Source organism: Entelurus aequoreus, linkage group LG08, assembly GCF_033978785.1.
Source record: "Entelurus aequoreus isolate RoL-2023_Sb linkage group LG08, RoL_Eaeq_v1.1, whole genome shotgun sequence".
Taxonomy (NCBI): domain Eukaryota; kingdom Metazoa; phylum Chordata; class Actinopteri; order Syngnathiformes; family Syngnathidae; genus Entelurus; species Entelurus aequoreus.
Window position 1 is genome coordinate 42549059 of NC_084738.1, and position 19828 is coordinate 42568886.

The 19828-nt window shown below is 36.5% G+C and overlaps 1 protein-coding gene across 1 annotated transcript in view; it reads right to left on the reverse strand.

The window, feature by feature from the left end:
- The window catches only part of csmd3b (CUB and Sushi multiple domains 3b), an 822373-nt gene that overhangs the window by 367551 nt on the left and 434994 nt on the right, over nucleotides 1-19828 (reverse strand). The window contains exon 5 of the mRNA XM_062056514.1: nucleotides 1288-1495. Coding sequence (XP_061912498.1) covers nucleotides 1288-1495 — 208 coding nt within the window. The remainder of the gene's footprint in view (nucleotides 1-1287; nucleotides 1496-19828) is intronic.

Below are 19828 nucleotides of genomic sequence, written 5' to 3' on the forward strand. Positions count from 1 at the left end.
TGAAGTATATGTGTTATAATTCAAATGATCAATTTAGTGGCGGTGAACTTATTTTTACAAAAACAAATATGTAGTTTTAGAATATATTTAAAATACAATACGATGGCCACAGTTAGACTCTGGAACTGATTATTTTAAATGTATACATTTTTTAATTAAAAACTAATTATTTTCATATATTTTTGGTCATGTATAATATTTTGAAATATCTGTGCTCATTAAAACCAATTGTTATCATGATTTGATGTTTTCTTAACATCATAACTATTTTTTAAACTTGTATGACAAAACAAACCCCTTTAGTTATTAAATATATATATATTATCAATTATGATGGCCACAGTTTGAACCTGGAACTGATTATTATGATTTTTTTTAGGCCACAGCTTGACCCTGGAACTGGTTATTATCATTATTGTTTTATCATAATTACAATTAAAACATATATTTGTATATATATATAATAATATACAGTATTTTGAAATATTGGTGCTTATTTGTTGTATTTAATGTTTTACTATTACTGGTAGTAAACCTATGTTTCCACTTGTATGACTTGTATGTAAAAAACCTGAAGTCATTGAATATTTAAAAAAAAGATGGCCACAGCTAGACCCTGGAATGGATCCACCCCTCCTCCCCAACCCCCAATTGTATACAAAAAATACAATTAACAACATAATAGTGACACATTTTATTTCTCATAATATATTTTGTAATAGATGTGCCATTAAAATACAATTACAATGTTACTAAATTGGCGGTACACGTATTTTTACACTTGAAGAGAATTTAAAGCACATTAAAATGTTACAACAAAATACAGTACAGTTAATCTACGATGTAATGTTTTATGATGACCACAGTTTGACCCTGAAACTGATTAATTGAATTACTATTATGTACTAGTTTAAGCAAAATGTATTGTTAATAAATTATAAAATATACAAAAATATAGGATTAAGTGTAAGTCAAAATGTAAAGGTTAAACTATCCCTTTAAAAAATGTTTGTGTAGTTTGTAAAGTATCGGAATATACCACAGTTTGACCCTGGAACTGATGGTTTTAATATTTCCTCAGGGAAAACATAAATATAAATATCCATATTGATAATGATGAGTTTTTTTCTTGCCCTGATGTGGGATCTGAGCCGAGGCTTGTGCAGCCCTTTGAGACATTTGTGATTAAGTAAACTTTGATTGATTGACTGATCGATTGATAATATAAAACATAAAACTGTAAAAAGCAGCGTGACGTAGAACAATAAGCCAATAAGTGTCACTCACCAAATGGTCGGTGGTTCGGATCCTTCCACTTCCAGGTAGTCGTACTTCTCCTCGGTGTGGAAGTCTGTAAAGACGACAGAGATGGTGTCTCCGGGTTCGGCCAATAGGATCCAAGTACAGTCGGCCTGGTTACCATAGTTGCCGGGGTAACCGGGACTGGTCACCACCCCACTGCCGCCCCTCACAGTGCCCCCACATGTGTCCTCAGCTGTCAATCAAATCAGAATGACAAATAGAAAAACCTGGGTTAGGGAGAGGAGGAGGGACTGAGGGGCGGACTTTTTTTCTTTTTTCTTTTTTTTTTAAAATCAATTTGTAGCAAATGTATGTAAGGTAAAACGTGTAATGGAAAACTTATTTCCAGTACACAAAGCAGGTCAGCCAGCCCAACACCCTGCCTTCTCTCTCCCAAAAAGAGGCCAAGACACTCTTGAATGTTGTTGACTACACAATTAGTGACTCATCTGCAGAGGGGGTCAGGCTGCAGTTCCTGCGGTCGACACCTAGGGGGCCGCCGTCCTCGCCTCCGATCACCAACAAAAGGATCTAACTTTCTAACTTGTTTTGTCCAATTGGAGTGTCCGTCAGTGAGACTGGGACTGAGAGTAACGTTGCATAACAGATAAAGACACATGGATTGCGCTGTGCACACGGCATAAATTATAAAAAATATAATTTATACACAGAGGAGGGGGACACATTGGACAACATTGGACCTTTTAGTGTGTCACTGGGGGTCCAATATGGCTGAATTGGTGCCCCAGTGACAAAAGATGCAATGTAGAAACCATCTTCAAGTCTAAATTCCACTGGTATAATTTGTAGATACACATAACGGAGGCCATAGAGGTACACAACACAAAAAGACATGTCCAAACACAACAAAGGGTGCAAAATAACTTTTCAGGGCACACAATGTCAAATTGCACTCTGGGTGCACATGCTCCAGGCTACCTTTGGGGGCGGAGCATGTGCACATGACAAAGACAAGGAAGGGTGACGGGGGGGTGGGGGGGTGGGGGGTGGAGGTCAGACTCCGCCAACACACAAGTTGGAGGCTGACTGTGGCCCCCAAAAGACCCACAACAAAAAGTAATCAACAGGACGGTAAAAAAGAAACAGATTGCAAAAATTCCTTACAGGAAGTTGCAGCACATATAGCGCAACTCGAGTCCGTAATAGAAGCAGGATCACACAGTTGGGGGAGGGGGGGTTTAGTGGGGTGCAGGATGAAGCTCACAACAAATAGAAGACAGCTCAATTTGCAACGTGCCAAAGTCCAATCTATAAATATGTCGGAAAATTGATGAAAAGTACAAAGAGACAGGCAAGACAATTACAGTACAAGCACGCACAGACAATATACACAGAGTGTGAGTTGACTAGTTGTACACTGACTACTCTAATTTATACCGCGTTTTATAGCACGCAAGTTGTGTAAAGTAGGCATGATTAAGAAAAGCAACAATCAACTGGGATGTTCTGAACTCCTGTTTACATGCCCGCATCGGATTGAGCTAGTTGATCAATTCGGGCCGCAAAGTGTATCCGTGTTTACACCACAGGTGTTCCTGGCTGGTCCACCAACCCCTTGTAAAAGCAGATGAAGCGGCGTCACCATGGCAATGACAGAGATATCGTTCTTGCTTTCAAACGCCTTTGTCCAAGAAAAAGCGGATTATTAGAAAGGTCATGGACGTAATTATGGCATGGTTTTGAGGACATGTTGAGACAGAACGTCAGCTTTGGTCACCTTTGGAGGTGTCAGGCATCCTTAAGCTGCTTTCACACCTCGAGGTGCAAGCCTGGAGTCACCCAGGTGTCAACAGGGTAGTGGTGGGGTGTGTGTGTGTGTGTGTGAGGGAAAGGGGGTTGGAGGCGAATGGGGGGGCTATCCACTAATGCAATCTGACAATTTCCAGAAGGCAAGAAAGTGCGTGACACAAGTGGACTCCTGCTGTGTTGCGATATGGACCTCAGTGGGTTGTTGTGCGAAAGAACATCTCCGCAGTGACTTCAGGTATTACATGTGAGAGTCGGGGGTGGGGAAAAACATGGTGGTTTCATGGCAGGGGCCAACCTGAGTTAATCTATCGGTAAGTCGGGTATTTTCTGAGTGACTGCACTTTAGCAGCGAGCTCTTATTGCACACGGCAACCTGCGGAGGGTGGACTTGTGTTTCGGCAACCCGGCACTGACCCACACCAAGTGAAGTGTGCATGCGTGCGAGTGTGTGTGTGTGTGTTTGTATGTGGAAGCTGCAGTGCGAGCCATGTTGCCTTCATTTCGAAACACACCAGCAGGCTGCACTTATGCCCTTTTCTCTGTCTTTCACTCTGTTGCACCAACCTCTGCTCTCTCCCCTGCTGCTGCTCCTTGGCTTGTCCTTTAGTATATTCTTGCACCAGGAAAAACACACACACACACACACACACACACACACACACACACACACACACACACACACACACACACACATATATATATATATATATATATATATATATATATATATATATATATATATATATATATATATATATATATATATATATATATATATATATATATATATATATATATATATATATATATATATATATATATATATGCACAGTATATATACTGTATATGTATATACAGTACAGTATATAAACTATATATAGAGAGATATATATGTGTATATATGTATGTATGAATGTATATACAGTATGTGTATAAATGTATGTATATATATATATACAGTATATATGATACAGTATATATACTGTTTATATATATATATATATATATATATATATATATATATACATATATATATATATATATATATATATATATATATATATATATATATATATATATATATAGTACAAGAACAAAAGGGAGGAAGTAAAATGACTAACTACATTTTTTTACTAACTGTATTTTTACTTTTTATTTTTTATTTTTTTGATGCAGCACGGTGCCACAGGGGTTAGTGCATGTGCCTCACAATACAAAGGTCCTGAATAGTCCTGAGTTCAATCCCGGGCTCGAGATCTTTCTGTGTGGAGTTTGCATGTTCTCCCCGTGACTGCGTGGGTTCCCTCCGGGTGCTCCGGCTTCCTCCCACCGCCAAAAACATGCACCTGGGGATAGGTTGATTGGCAACACTAAATTGGCCCTAGTGTGTGAATGTGAGTGTGAATGTTGTCTGTCTATCTGTGTTGGCCCTGTGATGAGATGGCGACTTGTCCAGGGTGTACCCCGCCTTCCGCCCGAATGCAGCTGAGATAGGCTCCAGCACGCCCCGCGACCCCAAAAAGGGACAAGCGGTAAAATGGATGGATGGATGTATTTTTGATGAACTCCATAAGACGGCAGTAGCTGCATTTGAAGTTTCACAAGCAGCGTCATTTACCTCTTTATGCACTTTAAAATGCAGCTGCAGTATTGTTGTCTACAATCAACTCATCAGTGCTATTAATGCTGACTGAGCAGTTTCCTTTTCTACTGCTATTCCAAAATTGGTTCTGGTGTTGGTGTGTTGTGCGAAATACATGTTAATAAATTATAATGTAGTAAAAGTGGGAGATGTTTTTCCTTTACCAGTTACTCATACACTCCAAATCATTCCATCCATCCATTTTCTACCGCTTGTCCCTCTCAGGGGTGCTGGAGCCTATCCCAGCTGCATTCGGGCGGAAGGCGGGGTACATCCTGGACAAGTCGCCACTTCATCACAGGGCCAACACAGATAGACAGCAGCATTCCCACTCACATTCACACACTAAGGCCAATTTAGTGTTGACAATCAACCTATCCCCAGGTGCATGTCTTTGGAGGTGGGAGGAAGCCGGAGTACCCGGAGGGAACCCACGCAGTCACGGGGAGAACATGCAAACTCAAGACCCGAGCACGAAGATCGAACCCAGGACCTTCGTATTGTGAGGCACACTACTACCGTGCTGCCCTCCAAAACATTATCATAGTTTAAAAAATAACTTGTTTTATGTGATGAGTTTTCAATGGGTGGAGGGTCTTTTGAATCCACTATATATTTTATTGGTAGTAATAGAAAACTATAACATTTGTAAATCATAAATTGTTAACAAATGCATCCATCTATTTTAAATAATATTGTCATTATCATCATCATTATTATTATTGTTATTATTATTATTACTAATATAATTGCTCCAAAAATCAATTCAATCAGAATCACAATATTTATTCTGATTTTAAATCAATTGTTATTATATTGAATCAAGAATCGGTTATAAATCAAATCGTAATTCCAGGAATCATAACCAAATTGTGAGTTATTGTTATCACTAATTATTATTATTATTATTATTATCATTATTATTATTGTTGTTTAGGGATTTAATTATTTCATTATTGATGGTGTTAATATATTTCATTATCAATGGTAATTAATAATCGTTTTGAATCGAGAATCAATTTTGAATCGAATCATGATTTCAAGAATCAGAATCGAAATAAGAATTCTAGTCCGATACCATCCCGGAATATTATTTTTATTATTAAAGGATTCAATGATTCATTAGTATTGTTGTTAATATATTTAATTGTTTATAGTTATTATTAACAATGGGTTTGAATCGAGAATCGTGTTCAATTGAATTGTCATTCCAGGAATTGGAATCGAATCGTCGGTTGTTGTAAGATTCCATACTTGATTATTTTTAATATTATTTATGGATTCAATGATTCATTATTATTGTTATCAATATAAGTCATTGGTAATCATTAATACTAATAATATATTGCATGTGTCCATATATAATTAGTATTATATTTGTCCCCCAAAAAAACAAAAAATAAATAAAATGGCAAATTTCATACTATTATATTGTTGCTTGTTTTATGTCTATTTATGCACCCTTATGCATTTTTGTCGCTACAAAATTAGCATATATGATACGTTGACTATTTAAAGACGTTATGTAAATTATTGGCTACATTCTCACCAAGCGGGATGATTCATTCTGAACTGTCTCCTTAAGAATCCTGACATAAGTGCATCCATGCAGCGTGACATGGGGCGGGGGGAGAAAATACATACAAATGTGCTGGGATGTCTTGTAGGTGAATGTGTATCCATGTCATGCACACGCAGAGTCCTTGGCCTAGACTGACTGATGTCCACACGTTGCGCGGTACCACACAGCGTGGATGGACGGGAGGGGAGGTTGATGGATGCACATATGGATGGAGATAAGAGCGCAGCAGGGAAGGATGGATGCAGCCTGAAGTCCGCGAGCGGGTGGAAAAAGAAAGCGGATAATGTAGACTGCCTATAATCCCTTCATGCTGACAGCACGCCGATGTGGTTTTTGAATTTGTGTGCCGGGGTGAGGCGATGTGTGTGTATCCTATTGGACTGATGCAAACAAGAGATGGCTTAAGGGCCAGGTGGAGTGAAAAGAAGGGACGTGAAAGAAAGTATTGAACCAATCAGCAGCTAGAGAAGATCTGCAAAAAGCTCGCAGCGAGACGAATAAGGAAGGAATCCTTCGATGACTGGGATATTGATGACAGCGTGGTGGGAAGTGGAAAGATAAGCCAATGTGAATATTGGTGGAGAGGGGGGGGGGGCAAGCAGGCTAAGGCTATGTCTACACTAAGTCGTTTAACCCCTTAAACGAATAATTATTTAGCCTAAGCCCCGTTTCAGCCACACTAAACCAGCGTTTAAAGTCCCCCTCATCGGACAAATTTTTACACGGGTAAGTGCGCCATGTATTTCTTGAATCTCTGGCACTTAGCTTTGTATAGACTCATTGATCGTTCACAAACTGAGTTCGGAGAGGAAGTGACGCCAGAAAGACTGCGCCTCACACAGGAAGTGACGTCAGAAAGAACGCGCCACAGCCAGCTTCATAATAAAGCGGTTTCGTAACTCGGAACTAACCACTGGAAATATGGAGGCGAGTCATCCAGACATGCCCGTGTTTCTCATTCTTCTACATGTACAGACGCTTGTGGAAATCACACATGAATACCTTAAGAGAAAGCGATTGCAGCTATTTGGGATACAACACTTCTCTGATGGCAAGAGAACTTTCGAATGTCCGGCCGGGTCAGCTGTGATTCTACTTAGCGAAAAACTTTGTCCATTTGTCGAAGGAGAGACAACGAGAATGCGATAAGATGTGATAAAAAAGGTAGCGTGTGCTTTGTATTACCTGGCCGTCGAGAAAAACGGCGAATGCATTTGGACTGGCAAAGCAGACTGTATCAGTTATTGTCCGCCATGTATGTCGCGGACTCAACGTCTAGGTCCAGAGTATATAAAGTCACCAAAGAGGAATGGACAATGAAGGTGAAGGCAAAAGAGTGAGGAGTGTCCTGACCAGATAGCTAGATCCCTAGTTTGATTGTTGTCAAACGTTCTTTATCACATTGTTTACGTGTCTACTAAAGATTTGATTAATGTATGATGGCTCAGGTGTGATTCATTACAATAGGGCCCGAAGCACACTGGATTCCAGTTAATTGAAATACCACAACACTGGATATTGTTCAGATAAGTTACATTTAATTTAAGAACTTGCACACAAAGCAACACTGGAGGTGACTATGACGTGTACATTTTCCGCGCATGCGTATTAGGTCGCGTTGCGCCGGTGGACGGAGGGGGCCTTAATCGGTGGCATTGTTGTGTGTGGACACGGATAAGGTTAGGTGTGATTTACACTGGATAACCTTATCCAGGCTAAATCTGATCAAAGACCTGATCAAAGACAATAAAGTCTTGTGAAAGGACGGGAAAAAGGGGAACTCATGTGGAGACCAAGTCAGGATTGGATTCCTTGTATGTTTGTAACAGGACTTGAGTTTGGACCAAAAGTGGAACCTTTAATTTCGTTCACTCAGTTTATTGTATTCTTAGGGCATTGAATCGATCACAACCAGACTGTTCCGATTGTCGCAGAAGACATTTTGCCCCTCATATGAACAGCCTTCATCGTTTCATGCTCACAGACTTAGGGAAGACAGCTGGAGTCTGAGGGCCAGGTGCATGATCCATAGGATTTATCCTCTATAAGAGGAGACATGGGATTGTGCTGAAAATTGTAATTTCCCCTCGGGGATTAATAAAGTGTTTCTGATTCTGATTTCTGATTCTGATGTCCAGATATGAAAGGTTTCCTGTTGTTTTTCTGCACCCCAATATAGCTTGAATGGTTATGTCTACTTCTAATAATATGTCATATCTTAGGCCAGGTTCACACGAACACAGACACTTAATAAACACATACTTATCTTTGCGTTTAGGACTCTTGTCCACACGTAAACGCATACTTGTGTCCTTAAAAACATAGACTTTTGAAAACGCTGGCCAAAGTGTAGAGTTCCAAAACTCTCCGCTCAGCGTATGCGTGTACACGGCACAAACTTGTACTCCTCTGGTGACCTCAAAGTGGTGCGCTGTCATTTTCAAAGTTCAACAACACTGCTTTCCTGGCTTTAAACACACTATAAGGTACTTATTGTATGCTATTTTCACTCAATATTGATAAAAAAGACTCATCAAAATGGGCTTTCCGATATGAGGGGCCGATAGGGACATTATGCAGAAAGACCTCTCACATACACTACTGAAATGCTCTCACATAAACAACTGAAATGTTTTTCTCTCACACACTTATTGCGACACTCCCGCCAGCGCTAATGACAGTCAGCTGTTTTGGAAATGATCGCTGTTGAACCGCCAGCTCATGGGACAACTTTGACTAGCAAGACTTTTTGCTTTGTGTCATAAGAAATGTGCAACATTAGCTTGTGTCTTTAGCCCTTATTTAACAACAGATCATGACGCTAACTTACGTGTGTGGGTCCTATTTTTGTAGATGGTGCTCGGTGCAACCGCGCGTGCATAAAGCGCCCCAGCGACTAAAAAAACATGATGTAGCATTCTCCTTGATAGTGTGTACTGATGTTAAAGATAATGTACACTTCAATGCACATGTAATATATCACCATATCGATGATTAAATGCGTTATAACGCCACAAGAGTTTTGCAGCGTCACAGAGGCTTCCTCGGCTGCTTAAAGTGTGCACTGATTTTGGAAATAATGCACACTTCACTGCACATGTAATATATCACCATGTTGGTAATTAAACATGTTATAATTCCATGAGTGGCGACTTGTCCCGGTAGAAAATGGATGGATGGATGGAGTGTCGGTGGATATCAGCAACACAGGCACGTACGTGCGCTTTAAACACTAACAAAGAGATTCATAATATTCCCAAGGCTGTGTGTACGTGCAGGCTGGTTTTAAAGATAATGTACATGTCCCTGTACGTCTAGTAAGGGGATCAGCAGCCCGCGGCCCTAGAGCTGCATCTTTAGCGCCGCCCTAGTGGCTCCCGGGACCTCTTTCAGAGATGTGTGAACATGGAAAAAGATGAAGAAAAAAATATATTTTTTGTTTTAATATATTTTCTATAGGAGAAAAAACATGACACAAACCTTCCTAATTGTTATAAATCCCACTGTTTATAATAAACATGCTTCACTGATGAGAGTATTTGGAGAGCGCCGTTTTGTCCTACTAATTTCAGCAATCCTTGAACTCATCGTAGTTTGTTTACATGTCCAACTTTCTCCAATGCTGCCACAGAAAGACGTGTTTTATGCCACTTCTTCTTTGTCTCATTTTGTCCACCAAACTTTTTATTCTGTGCGTGAATGCACAAATCATGTGCACATCAATGAGCTTTGTTGATGTTATTGACTTGTTGGACTGTTAATCAGATATATTTGGTCAGTGCATGACAGCAAGATAATCGATGCTAACATGCATATTGCATTATTATGCCTCGTTTGTAGGTATATTTGAACTAATTTAATTTCCTTAATGTCCTCTGTGTATTTAATATTTACTTGCATGTCTCATTAAACATTATCTGTATGTAGCATTGGTTGCATTTATGATAGTTGTTTGTGTGCCATGTTGTTCCAGACCACAGGAAACATTACCCAGCTCGCAAAGATTGTAATAAATCCATTAGAAAAAGACAGCCTGCTGTTTCCTTTAACTTGGACACACACATCTACAACTTTGGCCATTCTGAGCCATTCATTTCCAAAAGTTATCTCATCCTCTGAGAAGCCTCCGTTTTACTAATGATTTCTAATGTTGCAAAAATGTGTAGAATACAAATTAAAATACAGCATTTCTGTCAACGAAGATTTGTGTCAGCCTTTGATAGTAGGCTAATATAGCTAATATAGACACTTACATCATGTGTTGCCTTCATTATAACACTTATATAAGGCTTTTAATTTTTTGCGGCTCCAGACAGATTTTTTTTTTGTATTTTTTGTCCAATGTGGCTCTTTCAACGTTTTGGGTTGCCGACCCCTGGTCTAGTATATCAAAATAAATATTATAATAACAAGCGTGTAATGCCACCAAGTCAGCTGTTGCTGCTTTTCCACGATTCTGATTGGACAAAATGTGCATGACAGTTTGGAAACAATTAAGGTATGTGAATAAATATACATTGACAAAATCTTTCCATTTAAAAAACTCATTTTACAACGTAAATATCTGCGTCTAATAGTCCGAGGCGGCTAATATATGGAAAAATATTTTTTAGTTAACACTTTAGTATGGGGAACATATTCACCATTAACCCTTTGTAATGTTCATATTGTTATTACTCAGCCAGTGTTTGTGGGTCTGATGGACCCGTTGCAATTTGTGGCTTTTAGTGCCTTACAATCAAACACTTTTGTGTGTGTGGGTGGGTGGGTGCCTGTGGTACACAGAACATCAATTTCCACACTTCTATTAGCCCCGGTCCAGTGGACCCGGACATCTTATATGTAATAGAAATGTGTAGGGGGGGTGTATGGTGTGTGGTCATTAAATATGTATTCTGATATATGTTCTTCACAGAAAATGAGCCAAAGTCAGTGAGTCTCAGTTCGAAAAATTAATAAATTGTATCATTTTTCTTTTAATAAAAAATTAAAACGGGTCCCACAGACCCGAACACCACACAAGGGTTAATTAGTTGCTTTTTAAAGTAAAAAAGACTTAATTTAAAGTTATTTGGACACTAGGGGAACATATAAGGGTTAGATTTAGGGTTAGGGCTAAGGTCAGGGTTAGGGTTACTAATAAGCAATAATTCTGAGGTTATTGAGGGAATACTCTTAGTTAATGGCTTACTGGTTGTATAATAAGGCCATGCAGAATAAGGCATTAATAAGTACTTAATAATTACTCATTAAAGGCCTACTGAAATGATTTTTTTTTATTTAAACGGGGATAGCAGATCCATTCTATGTGTCATACTTGATCATTTTGCGATATTGCCATATTTTTGCTGAAAGGATTTAGCAGAGAACAACGACGATAAAGTTCAAACTTTTGGTCGCTGATAAAAAAAAGCCTTGCCTATACCGGAAGTAGCGTGACGTCACAGGAGGAAGGACTCCTCACATTTCCCCATTGTTTACAATGCAGTGAGAGAGATTCGGACCGAGAAAGCGACGATTACCCCATTCATTTGAGCGAGGATGAAAGATTTGTGGATGAGGAAAGTGAGAGTGAAGGACTAGAGAGGCAGTGCAGGACGTAACTTTTTTCGCTCTGACCGCAACTTAGGTACAAGGGTTCATTGGATTATACACTTTCTCCTTTTTCTATTGTGGATCACATATTTTTATTTTAAACCACCTCGAATACTATATCCTCTTGAAAATGAGAGTCGAGAATGCGAAATGGACATTCACAGTGACTTTTATCTCCACGACAATACATCGGCGAAGCTCTTTAGCTACTGAGCTAACGTGATAGCATCGGGCTCAAATGCAGATAGAAACAAAATAAATAAACTCCTGACTGGAAGGATAGACAGAAGATCAACAATACTATCAAACCATGGACATGTAAATACACGGTTAATAATTTCCAGCTTGGCGAAGCTTAACAATGCTGTTGCTAACGACACCATTGAAGCTAACTTAGCTAAGGGACGGCTGTGGGCGTTGTAGCTTTCGACGACACCCAGGCCGCCATCAGAGTCGGCAAGAAACATATATTTCCCCAAAGTTACGTACGTGACATGCACATAGCGACACGCACGTACGGGCAAGCGATCAAATGTTTGGAAGCCAAAGCTGTACTCACTTAGCGCGTCTGCTATCCATCTCAAAGTCCTCCTGGTTGTGTTGCTGTAGTCCGCCGCTAATACACCGATCGCACCTACAGCTTTCTTCTTTGCAGTCTCCATTGTTTATTAAACAAATTGCAAAATCTTCACCAACACAAATGTCCAGAATACTGTGGAATTTTGGGATGAAAACAGAGCTTTTTTGTATTGGATACAATGGGTCCGAATACTTCCGTATCAACCATTGACGTCACGCGCATACGTCATCATATCTAGACGTTTTCAACCGGAAGTGTGGCGGGAAATTTAAAATTGCACTTTATAAGTTAACCCGGCCGTATTGGCATGTGTTGCAATGTTAAGATTTCATCATTGATATATAAACTATCAGACTGCGTGGTCGGCAGTAGTGGGTTTCAGTAGGCCTTTAAGAGCCAATATGTTACTAATTTGCATGTTAATAAGCAACTAATTAATGGTGAATATGTGTTCCCCATACTAAAGTGTTATCATTTTTTTTTCTAAAATTCAGTGGATGTGGCTTATAGCTCGGCAAATACTAAGATTTTTTTTTAAATTGGAGTGTTCTGAGCTCCTGTTTGGACAGCAGGATTGCTCAACACTTCTGTAGACAGCAAACTACTTGAGTGTAGCTCCACAGCCATCAATTTATTGACAATTCTGTCGCCCGCATGAGCTGAATTGTTTATTACACTTTAAAGCTATAAGAGGAATGTCAGCTAACGCCATTCAACTTTAAGCCTTCACTTTTTATGTGATTGCTCAAATGTTTACCAGCTCAAAAGCACTAAGGGTGCATTTTTTTTCACACTTTTAATCATGTCAACAAGCTTATTGGTCACCGTCCCTCCCTAGCTTGCTTGCCAGCTTTATGTATTACTGGAAAAGTCACCAAAAAAAACACACACGCACAGATAGAAAGTAAGCAGACTGACCTTCAGCACCGCCCACCATCTGTCCACAAATCAAGCAGCAGCTGCTGTCTGCCAGTCAACTAACAGGGGCCGACATTTAGCCCAATTAAGGCCGGTACAGTGATAGAGCGCTACATCATCCAAAGTGAGACGTCATTGATTGATTACCTTTTTAATTCCAACGCTGACCTCACACTACACTGATTACATTCATTTTCTTGCCGGAGATGAAAAAAAAAAATCCTCATCTCATTATTCTGCTATTGCCCGTTTACCCGTATTGATAGCGTTTAACCCGGCGACTTGGAGCGAGGAGTGCATCATATTTACAGGAAGTGGCGGAGAGCGGAGGCTGTTCTGTTATTGTGGTGCACATAAAAAGGGCAGGAGGGTGACTTTATTGCAGCACCGCACTCACCAAAGTGGCGCTTAGGCACACTTTCTATCAAAGTGTCTCATCCCCATAAAATAAAACAGGAAGTAGTGGGCGAGATTAGACGGGGGTGCATGTAAGGAGACAATTTTGGAATGAGCGAAGAGGTGCAGTAACACCCCTTACCTGCAAGTGGCACTTTAAATGTGTCCCTGTAAACAACTTTTTGGCAAAAAAAAAAACAACATATTTTTTCCATCTGAATTTGCCTTTGTTTTATTATCATATTCTATCATATATGTTGTTAATATTTATGATTAATAATATATTTTTTAATGTACACATATTCTTAACACTAGCACAATACAGGTTAAAACACATTTAAAAAATCCCAATCATTTTCTTAGTCCAAATTACAAAAAGTAAAAAAATATATATAAAAAAACATTAATAATGTAATATTATTATTTAATATAATTATTTGTATGTCTTGTTTAAATGTATTTTATTTTTTATTTTTTTCAAATGTATTTTATTTAATTGAATGTTTATTTGTGTATGTATTTATTATAAATATATTATTAATAAATAATCGAATGTCTTCTGTAGGTACAAACAAGTGTATATTTTCTTATTTTTTATATTTATATTTATTTTACTTTGTTATATGTTATTTATGTAATATATGTTATATATTTTTGTATGTTTTCTTTAAAACAAGAAAAATATAACAAATAATATAAAATAACATTAATAATGTATTATTATTATTATTTAATATCAATATTTGTATGTCTTGTTAAAATGTATTTTATTTAATTTTTTTTCAAATGTATGCTATTTAATTAATTGTTTATATTTGTATTGGTATTTATTTTTTATGTATTTATTATACATGTATTATTAATAAATAATCGAATGTCTTCTGTAGGTACAAACAAGTGTATATTTTCTTATTTTTCATATGCATTTTTCTTTTTTATATGTTTTTTATTTAATATATATATATATTTTTTTTATTTTAATATATTTTATTTAATATATAATTATATTTTATATATACATATATATATATATATATATATATATATATATATATATATATATATATATATATATATATATATATATATATATACATATATATATACATATATATATATATATATATACATATATATATATATATATATATATATATATATATATATATATATATATACATATATATATATATATACATATATATATATATATATATATATATATATATATATATATATATATATATATATATATATATATATATATATATATATATATATATATATATATATATATATATATATATATATATATATATATATATATGTATATATATATATATGTATATATGTATTCCATTAGTAAACACAGTGAACAGTGAATTGTCAAAAATTCATTTATGGTTTTTAATAAATAAACTATCACTAAATCTCTCAAAAACAAACTATATCCTCTTTGGGAGAAAGGGACTGAAAAAAAACATACACATAGAAGTTAGCGGGACGTCTATAAAAAGAGTAAATGAACACAAGGTCTTGGGGGTTAAGAAAGACGCTCTACTGACTTGGAAACCAAATGTGAAAGCAGTACAGTCTAAATTGGCTAAGGGTGTCTCCATTTTGTGGAAAATGCAAAAATTACTAAATCAAAATTCCCTTAGAGCAATTTACTTAGCTCTTTTATTGCCGCATTTACAGTATTGCGCTGAAGTTTGGGGGCACACCTACAGGGACACTTTTGAATCGCTATTTAAGCTCCAGAAAAAGGCAATTCGAATTATACATTATGCCCCATATAGAGCTCATACCAATGATCTGCTCATAATGAGTAATTTTTTTAAACTACATGATATAATCCAATACTTTAGCCTTCAAGTTATATTTATGGCCTCACAAAGGGCTCTAACTGCAAATATACAGAGTCTGTTTTCACTCAGAGATGGTCCACATGAAATTCAAACATAACCTAGTAAATTCCGCATTCAAAGCTCAAACGTTATTTATAGCAGGGGTGAAACCGTGGGACAATGTGAGCGGAGAAATTAAACTGTCTTCTAGCCTAAGAGTGTTCAACCTTGCGGTAAAAAATGTGTTGTTGGGAAACTATCAAAAACATGACTAGTTGTTTGGACTATCTCAACTGTGGGACACAGGTGCAAAATAACTCACTGTGGAATAAGGGACATAACACACCAGACAAGGCTTCAGAAGACGAAGGATACCCAGGCAAGATGGAGCTAATCTCATGGTCACTCAATGCTATTATATCCATATTGGTGTATGTATACTGACTTGTCATTATCATCCATTATCATGTTATACTTTGATATTTGATATTATTCATTTTTGTTTGACTACTTGACTTTGTTTGACTGCTTTTATCCCGCATCCCTTTTCGGTGGGTGCCGTTGCTTGTCTGTCAAATTAAAAAGAGTGATGAAGTGTTGCTATATATGTCTGTCTGCCGGAATTTGTATGTTTTCTTTAAAAGAGCACTTTGCACAGAACATATTGTTAATCATAAGGACGCCACAAGATGCAGGTTGTTGTGGAAAAAAACAAAAAAACAGTGTGTCTTGAGGAAAACATGTCCCCTAGGGTCGTATTAACTTTCATCACGTATGAAAAAGAAACACTTTGTTGTATCACAAAAAGGTCGGGCGTGTTAGAAGACAAAAAACAAAGACGCTGTGAAAACTTGTCAATCGTGGAGTTTTTTTCCGACGTGAGAACACTTAGCAGATTGTCGTCACATTATTAGGAGCCGTCAAAGATGATATGATAAATGAATAGCACGCATGAGAATCATCACTAAAGCAACTTTGACTGGACGAGTCCTAGTGGAAACATGAAAGCTAACGCTTTATCAAGTTGACTAATTTGACGCCTTGATTGATTGAAGTTCTAAACAGGCCCGACGATCAGAGCTCACGTTGGCCGCCAAATGTAGCCAATTTGTAGTTTGTTCGTAATTCCACATAGTCCATTGGAACGAAAACATTGTTACGAGTTTCAACATTCTTATTGAAATTAATTGAGAATTACTACTAATTTCAAATTTCTCCACCGTCAAAATGATCATCTTTTTTAGGACATGTCTGTCACGGTGCAGGCTCTAACCCACCTTTCATCGGCAGCTTGTGCTGCCAGCACCTCTGTTGGCAGCACGCCAGGACACGCCCCTGCTCGCGCTGGGCACTTCACGCCCACACAACGGCGAAGCTGCAGGCAATCAGCAATCCGCACACTTGGGGCCAATCAAGACAAGCAGCATAAAGACCAGCGGACCCATGGAGCCTACGCCGGAACATAGTTTCTCTTTGCAGTAAGCATCCCGTCTCTGGCTTCCCCTCCCGCGTACTTGCTCTCTCCCTGTTACCTCTTTGTGCTGTGTCTCATGTCCTTTGTGTTTTCCACAGTGTTCTTCCTGTTCCCCGTGATCAAGTTGTGTATCTCGACTTCCCTCTGGATTCTGGACTGCCTCCCTCGATCCTCGACCCCTGCTTGGACACGGACCTCGTTGCTTCTCTCCAGCCCCCAACCACTTCCCTGCCCACGGACTACCTCTTTGCCTCGCCCCTCTGGAATGACGAAGGATTCATCCAACACGCAATTACAACAACCCCTGGTATTATTTACATTATTAATTCTACACATCGTCTGGCACCACACACTTAGAGTAGCATACACCTCCCACACACTCATCAAAGGTTTAAATAAACCTGATCCTCCTTGTGGTGTCGTCTCCTTCCCCCGCCGTACGTTACAATGTCGGCTGATAGGATTCACATCCAGAAAATCCATGCTTTTTACTAAGTACCTTTTATTTATATAGCACCTGCCACAGATGGAGCTCACAAAGTGCTTCACATGGTTAAAATACAAATAGTACAATCAAAGTAAGCAAACAGCATGATGCAACAATAGAAACATTGCAAAATAAAACATAATAAATATGATCCATTCATCCATTTTCTACCGCTTGTCCCTTTTGGGGTCGCGGGGGGAGCTGGAGCCTATCTATAATAAATTATAATAATTAAATAATATATAAAATAATAAAAAAAATAACATTGAATATTATAGGAATATACACTTAAACAAATGAGTTTTTAACTGGCTTTTAAAAATTCCCACAGAAGGTGCAGCTCTCAGCTCACAAGGGAGGACATTCCACTATTCCAGGGCAACTGACTGAAAGGCCCTATCACCTTTACTTTTTTACACTTTTACAAAATAATGCACAATAATACCATAATAATACAATTCCAATTCCAAAACCAAACCCGGCCCAGCAACATTCAGAATAGCAATCAACAAAACAATTTGAGAGGACACACAAACATGACACTAAACAATCCAAAAGTAGTCAAACAAAAATGAATAATATCAACAACAGTATCAATATTAATAACAATTCCAACATAGCAGTGATTCGAAATCCCTCATTTACATTATCATCATAGCTATTTATAACAAATAAAGTAAAAACATTAAAAAAATGAACAATAGTGTCACAGTGGCTTACACTTGCATCACATCTCATAAGCCTGACAACACATTGTGTCCACTATTTTCCACAAAGATCAAATAAGTCATACTTTAGATTCATTTAATAGCAAAAAACAAATTTAAATAATGGATCCCATTGTCCAATATATGACTCATTATTATCTAAACTAAATTCTACTGATATAATTTCTACTGATATCATTTCCATAGCTTGTGTATACCAGTCCGGTATACCTTTACTTTTTAATATTGTACAACAGGAGTCCCCAAACTACAGCCCGCGGGCCGGATACGGCCCCCCAGCGTCCAAAATCCGGCCCGCGGGAAGTCCCAAGTAAAAAAAAAAAAAAAAAAAATGTTTGTATTTATTTTTTTTATTTTTTTTAATTATTATTATTTTTTTAATTTGTGCTTACTAGTCCTTTTTATACTGTCTCCTAGCCACTCAGGCAAATCATATTGTCTAAAAATGCATTTTACTATCGATAACGTGACATGCAGCAAGTGCGCTCTTTAAGTCAATTAGTGCGCAAGGAATATATATGTATGGATACATATATATATATATATATATATATATATATATATATATATATATATATATATATATATAAGATACATATATATATATATATATATATATATATATATATATATATATATATATATATATATATATATATATATATATATATATATATATGTATGAATACATATATGTATATATATATATATGTACACACATATAGACACATATACATATATACACATATATACATATATATATATATATATATATATATATATGTATATATATATATATATATATATATATATATATATATATATATATATATATATATATATATATACACACACATATAGACACATATACATATATACACATATATATATATACATATATACACATATATATATACATATATACACATATACATGGATATATACATATACATAGACATATACATATATACACACACATATATACACATTTACATATACATATACACACACACACACACATTTACATATTATATATATCAAGGAATATATATGTATGGATACATATATATATATATATATATATATATATATATATATATATATATATATATATATATATATATATATATATATATATATATATATATATATATATATATATATATATATATATATATATATATATATATATAAATGTATATATATATATATATATATGTATATATATATATATATATATATATATATATATATATATATATATATATATATATAAATGTATATATATATATATATATATATATATATATATATATATATATATATATATATATATATATATATATATATATATATATATATATATATATATATATATATATATATATATATATATATATAGTGCGGCCCCCAGCCAAATTGTTTTACCCAATTGCGGCCCCGGAGTCAAAAAGTTTGGGGACCCCTGTTGTACAAGGTACAAAAAGCAGAAGGCGGTCAGTGGACT